We start from the raw sequence: 7373 nt of genomic DNA, 5'->3' as shown, positions 1-7373 counted from the left end.
CGAGGGCGAGGGAGGGCTCAGCTCTTCTGTGGCCTCGACATCGCTCGAGGGTGAGGGAGGACTTAACTTGGCCGAAGCCTGCTTACCTGCACTGGGTGTCCACGCTCGAGGAGAGACCTGCTGAACGCACGATCGTTTCGTCCTCAACGTGTCTAAACAGTTGGGACAAAGTCCCACTTTGGTGCCCACGCCCGAGGAGAGGCATGCTACAGTAGTACCGTATCGTCCTCGGGGTGTTTAAACACCAAGGCAACTAGCCCTTATCTCTGCGCGCTTGGTGCCCACGCCTGAGGAGAGACCTGCCCGAAGGCAGCGCCGTTTCATCCCCAGAGTGTCTAAAATCACCAAGGCGAATCAGTGTTGTTGGTGCCCACGCCCGGGGAGAGGCATGCTGAAAGCAATGTCGTATCGTCCCCGGTGTGTCTAAACACCAAGATGACCAGGGTTTTTGGTGATTATGCCTAAGGAGAAGGTTTCCCAAAGGATGGCGCCTCTCCTACATGGCGTGTATCTGCACTAGAATCACCTGGCTCTCCACTGCTCCAAACTTCCTTACTGCCTGATGCCCACACTCGAAGGAAACGCCCCCTGCCACTTCCTTGCGAGGTGTCGAGGAATCAGACACCGGGGCTAGCCTTTCTCACCTGGGGAGGGGGCGTCCCGAAGGAATCCGTTAACCCCTGCCTAGGGACTAAACGCCCGGATTTTAACTTTGCTACACGTACCTTTCAAACTTGACGCCTACGTCCGAAGAGCGCGCTTCTGCCACTCCTTTTGGGGTGGCGACACGTCCAAGCTGTTTTGCACGTTTTGCGTCCTCGCCCACACCCGGCGACGCCCAAAGCGGCGGCCTTTCCCTCTAGCGTTTCCTTACATTACAAGAAAAAGGGGTAAAGGGAGATGAGACAAAGTAGTCTTGAACTTCTTTTTTACTTGGGCGACCTCATTAAAAAACCCCCGAGAGGGAAAAAGAGTGTCCCCTTTTAAAACTGTGTACTACATAGCGTTCTTTAACTAAAGTAAAACTTTAAATTGGCTGCATCCCAGGACCGTGGAATGGGGCCTCCTTCCAAAGTCTCAAGCTTGTACTAACCGTTCCCCTTAGCCTCAGTTATTCTAAAGGGCCTGGTCCACTTGGGAGACAACTTGTTCTCCAGCTCATATGGATGAACCTTGCGCATGACCAGGTCAGCTACTTGAAATTGTCGTCGCTTCACCTTAGAACTGTACCGATGCTCCACCATTCTCTTCACAGCTTCAGCCTTTATTCTCGCCTCTTCCCTGGCCTCATCCAATAGGTCTAGATTCACCCTTCTCTCCTCGTTGGACTCCTCTGCCACAAAGCTTTGGAAACGGGGCGAGCTCTCATGAATCTCTACTGGGATCATGGCGTCCGACCCGTACACTAGGCTTAACGGCGTCTCCATGGTGGAAGATTGAGGCGTGGTGTGGTAAGCCCATACGATCCTTGGTACCTTCTCTACCCACGCCCCTTTAGCTTTCTCAAGTCTTCGCTTCAGCCCCCTTAACAAAATTCTGTTTGCGGACTCCACCTGTCCGTTCGTCTGGGGGTGTTCGACTGATGCGAACACCTGCTTGATGCCTACTTCTGAGCACAACTTACTCATTTGCAGGCTGGCAAACTGGGTGCCATTATCTGAAATAAGACGCCTCGGCACACCGAAGCGGCACACAATGTTTTTCCATACGAAGTGTTGTACCTTATGTGTAGTGATCTGCGCCACTGGTTCTGCCTCTATCCACTTTGTGAAATACTCGATGGCGACTATTAAATACTTCATCTGCCTTATCGCTTAAGGGAAAGGTCCCAAAATGTCGATTCCCCATGTGTGGAAAGGCCACGGGCTATAAATCGACCTCAACTCTTCTGGAGGCGCCTTGTGCCAGTACGCTTGCATCTGACACTGCTGGGCATATCTCACGCAATCCTCCCTTACTGACGGCCAATAGAACCCTGCACGGATCACCTTGGATGCTAATGATCTCCCCCCTACGTGGCTTTCGCAGATCCCTTCGTGGAGTTCCGACATTATCCTCCTGCACTCGTCGTCACTCACACATGTCAGAATTGGGTGCGTGAACCCATGACTGAATAACACTCCATCGAGGAGAGTGTACCATATAAGTGGGTGCAAACCTCACTCCATGAGCCGGTTTTATGCGATTGAGTTAGGCTTAAATTTCACTTCATAATAAACCTCTCCACCTTTTCTCAATGTGCATGAAGAAATTAAATGAAATGATTAATTAGTGTTATAATGTTGTAGGGTCAGATGAAATGAGTAAGAGCAGAAAACTCCTTGGAAAGAGTAGATAACAACGTCCAAAATGTAAGGGAAAAAGCACCCAAGATCACTCCAAGGATAAACCACAACGTCGCAATAATCTGTGATCTTTGTTTTACTTCATGCAATTTCTCTTAACGTAATTTCTCTGATTTTGGATAACCTCAAACTTAATCCTTAATCCTTATATTGTAAGCTTTTGTCTCCCAAGTGAAGATATAATAAGGTTTCTCACACCACTGTGTAACAAAAATTGGGAGATTCAATAAATGTCAAATATTGCTTGGACAATATTTCAAATTTTAAAATGATTTTTCTGAATTTGTTTTTATATTTCTATGTAATTTTAGGAAAATAGGATTTTTCAATTTTGTTTGGGTGAGTAATTAAGAACATTGAAAATTTTACAAAATTGAGAGAAATATTTATTTTTTCCTTTCATTGTTTTAATTTTAAAACAAATAATCAAACAGTAAGAAAATAATTTTTTAAATTACTAATAGAAGTTTTATTATTTTATTTCTTCCAATATTCACTTATAGTGAAAGAGAAAGTTTCTCATTTCTGTTATTCATACTCTATTGTTGCGTTGAATGACCAAACGAAGATCTAATAGTGAGAGCTAAAATTTAATACATATGTAGGAATAAAATTTATAAATTATATTTTTTTCGACGATTATTTTAACTATATAATAAATTCAATCATAATAAGTTATATTATTTATTAGATTACTTTTTAAGACAATAGTAACTAACAATTCATCTAAAAAATTTGGAAAATAGAAGAAGAGAATATATATTAGAAATATTGTAACTAGAAAATAAAATGTTAAATATTTAATTTGTTTTTCTAATATTTATATAATGCATAAGACTTAATACACTTCAGATTAAAAATACGGTGAAATTCATAATGATAAAAAACAAAGATGATACAAGGATGAAATAATTTAATCAAGTTAAATAATGTTATTTATATATTCAAATTTTTAAATAAAAATAATTATATATATATATATAAATAGTATATCTTTAGGCCCATTGTTTGTTTTGGTCCTGGTCATTGGTCCATTAGAAGTTGAAAGTTGAAGATATTATTTGGTTCATCTTTCAGGACGCTGAAGAGAAATCTTTATATCATCCTTTTAAGAAATTATTATTATTTTTTGTGGTGACTTTGTGTGATTATTGAAGTTATAATAAGGGAACAAACTAACTTGTGCTTTTCCTTTTCTCTTTTATTGACAATTAGCCTTTACCTCCTTATTCTTCTGGTGTTTTTGTAATTCAAGAATTACACATTGGATTGATATTATATATGCAGTGTTTACTTCTAATTTGTGGAGTACTTTTGAGGATATATTTTCTCTACGTAGGGTATAATTTACTCTTAGCTCTATAACTATTAACTTCTTTTATTTGAACCAATTGTGCTACCACTTGAAGAAATATAGAGGAAGATTGTTAGGATCCCAAAAAAATGGCAGAAAGACACAAACAAATCATTGAATATTCTTGTTTATTATTGTTTCACTGTTACAAAAGAATGTCTTCAAAGGGAACAAACTCCCTTTCACATTGTAACCATGTCTTCAAAGGGAACAAACTCCCTTTCACAGAGGACTGCTCCTGTCCAGAATTCTAAAATCAAAAAGCTCTCCTTACCCGAAGCCTGTTGACCTTAAAGAAATTTTAATGCATTATAGAGTAGAGTTTAACTCTGTAAGCTAGCTATATGTAATTAATATACACATCCAAAAGCAATTTATCCGGAATGGTGTAGTAAGCAATTGCTTTATGCTAAGGTATTGGGCCTGAGGCCCAAATAACTATTGAGAAAAAAAAATTACAATAGTACCGTGTGTTGCCATGTCTTATTTTATTATATAAACAACCCCCACATCCATTTCCTAGACTTATTGTTGTAGCAATAGTCATAACACGTGTAGTTTGAATACAAAATCCCACAACTTGTTTCTACAAGCTACAAGAAGATTGGGAAATCACAATAAACTTGTAAAGAAATTTTTTATTTTTTCATCAGCATATGTATTTATACATACGATGATGAAAAAATAAAAAATTTCTTTGCAAGCTTATTGTGAATTCCTAAACTTCTTGTAGCTTCGAGAAACAAATGGAAAATGTTTGGTTGAATAACTCACAGCTCCCTAACTACAATATTGAATTATTTAACAAAATATTAGTTTTTAAAAATAAATATGAAAAACATTTTGAATTATGTTTACAATTACTTCATCATTCAAAATTTAAAATTCAAAATTTAGTTTAAAAAAATAAAGAAGTCACAAAATGACAAATATCACCTTCCCTAAAGCCTAAAATAAGAAAATAAAATATAATTACAAGGATAAAATTTGAATAAAATAAAATGGCATTTAAGAGGGGAATCCCTTCATATATAGAAGAAGAAGATATAGAATATAGAAGCAGAAGAAGAAGTTATAGATAAACATAATAGTTAAAGTAATTCCATGAAAATAAACAATTTTTACTTTTTTATTCTAAATTTAAACAATTTCACTTTACTCTTTTTTTTACATGTTTCTTTTATTTCTCCTTGTTCGGATCCAACAATTAATCACGTTTATAGATTTTGAACAAACGAAGATTTAATAGAAAATACATAGACTAATAAAATCACCCATTTTAAAAGAATAATTAATAATTTTAAATTCTAAAAGTGAAAAAGGTGTGTACTCGCATAATATTGACACGAAAACACACACCTAGGGAGAACGAAGAAGAGAGGAAAAAAATGTGCACGAACAAACGAAAGAACAAATTTTGTAAAGAAAATAATAAATTTGCAGAGAAAGAATAGGAGAAATGAGAGACAAAAATATAATGACAAATAACATATAACATAAAAAGTGTAACAAAGAAGTTTGGTAAAGTGAAGAAGATAATGTGCATACCTTAAAAGATTGAAAGAGTTCTTTTTGTTGAAAGCATGCAACTTTCTTCTTCTTCTTCTTACCTGCATCATTACAGAGTTACACTTTTGGGAAAAAATGGTTTACTTCTTAAATGACGCTGCGGAGGGAGAGATTCTTGAATGGTGTAAGTGGTTTTTCTGAACCATTGAAGAAGAAAGGGAGAAAAATAGGGTTTGAAGGAAAATGTTTGGTTGAATAACTCACTGCTCTCTAAGTGCAATTTTGAATTATGTTGACAGAATATTAGTTTTTAAAACTAAATATGAAAAACATTTTGAAGTTTTTTACAAATACTCCATAATTCCAAATTTAAAATTCAAACTTTAAAACTCAATTTAAAATTTAAAAATAAAGAAGTCACAAAAATGACAAATATCTCCTTCCCTAAACTGTAAAATAAAAAAATAAAATATAATTACAAGGATAAAATTGAAATAAAATAAAATGACATTTAAGAGGGGAATCCCTTTATATATAAAAGAGGATATATAATATAGAAGAAGAGGAAGATAGATAAGTATAAAGGGTATAGATAAACTTAATAGTTAAAGGAATTCCATGAAAATAAAGATATATATTCGTTTTCATTTTTACTTTTTTATTCTAAATTTACACAATTTCAGTTTACTCTTTTTTTTACATGTTTCTTTTATTTCTCCTTTTTCGTTTCCAATAATTAATCAATGTTTATAGATTTTGAACAAACGAAGATTTAAAAGAACATACAAAAACTAATAAAATTACCCATTTTAAAATAATAATTAATAATTTTAATTGTAAAAGTGAAAAATGTGTGTACTCGCATAATATTGACATGAAAACACACCTTGGGAGAATGAAGAATATAGGAAATAAAAAGTGCACAACCATAGGAAAGAACAAATTTAATAAAGAAAAGAACAAATTTGCAGAGAAAAGATAGGAGAAATGAGAGACAAAAAAATATAATGATAAATAACATATAACATAAAAAGTGTAACAAAGAAGTTGGGTAAAGTGAAGAAGAGAATGTGTAGAATGAAAGAGTTGTTTTTGTTGAAACCATGAAACTTTCTTCTTCTTCTTCTTTCCTGCATCATTCCACAGTTACACTTTTGGGGAAAATGGTTCACTTATTAAATGACGCTGCGGAGATAGAGATTCTTGAATGGTGTAAGTGGTTTTTCTGATAAATTAAAGAAGAAAGGGAGAAAAATAAGGTTTGAAGGAAAATGTTTGGTTGAATAACTCTATGTTCTCTAACTGTAATTTTGAATTATGTTGAGAGAATATTAGTTTTTAAAAATAAATATGAAAAACATTTTGAATTATGTTTACAAATACTCCATAATTCAAAATTTAAAATTCAAAAGTTTAAAATTTAAAATTCAAACTTTAAAATTCAAAATTTAAAATTTAAAATTTATTTTTTAAAAATAAGGAAGTCACAAAATGACAAATATCTCATTCCCTAAACCCTAAAATAAGAAAATAAAATATAATTACAAGTATAAAATTGAAATAAAATAAAATGGCATTTAAGAGGGGAATCCTTTTATATATAAAAGAAGATGTAGAATATTGAAGAAGAAGATATAGAGGTATAAAAGGTATAGATAAACTTAATAGTTAAAGGAATTCCATGAAAATAAATATATATATATATATATATATATATATATATATATATTTTTTATTCTAAATTTAAACAATTTCAGTTTACTCTTTTTTTTTACATGTTTCTTTTATTTCTCCTTTCTCGAATCCAATAATTAATCAATGTTTATATATTTTGAACAAACGAAGATTTAAAAGAAAATACAAAAACTAATAAAATCACCCATTTTAAAATAATAATTAATAATGTTAAATTCTAGAAGGCAAAAAGGTGTGTACTCCCATAATATTGACACGAAAACACATATCTAGGGAGAACGAAGAATAAAGGTTATAAAAGGTGCACAAACATAGGAAAGAACAAATTTTGTAAAGAAAAAACAAATTTGCAGAGAAAAGATAGGAGAAATGAGAGACAAAAAAATATAATGATAAATAACATATAGTATAAAAAAGTGTAATAAAGAAGTTGGGTAAAGTGAAGAAGAGAATGTGCATACCTTAAAAGA

The 7373-nt window shown here is 33.6% G+C and overlaps 1 protein-coding gene across 1 annotated transcript; it reads right to left on the bottom strand.

Annotated features, from left to right (window-relative positions):
• Positions 1-1088: 1088 nt before the first annotated feature.
• On the bottom strand, positions 1089-1427 carry LOC137838631 (uncharacterized). The gene has a single exon (XM_068647871.1). It carries the CDS (start codon positions 1425-1427, stop codon positions 1089-1091), a length of 339 nt encoding a protein of 112 aa, XP_068503972.1.
• Between the last annotated feature and the right edge of the window lie 5946 nt (positions 1428-7373).

This window comes from Phaseolus vulgaris, chromosome 4 (genome assembly GCF_051622355.1).
Source record: "Phaseolus vulgaris cultivar YP4 chromosome 4, ASM5162235v1, whole genome shotgun sequence".
Classification (NCBI taxonomy): domain Eukaryota; kingdom Viridiplantae; phylum Streptophyta; class Magnoliopsida; order Fabales; family Fabaceae; genus Phaseolus; species Phaseolus vulgaris.
Note: the sequence above shows the minus strand (reverse complement) of the source record. Positions and strands in the feature narration are given on the sequence as shown.

Coding starts and splice junctions, on each gene's coding strand:
- LOC137838631 (XM_068647871.1), bottom strand. CDS start 1,427: ATGGAGACGCCGTTAAGCCTAGTGTACGGGTCGGACGCCATGATCCCA.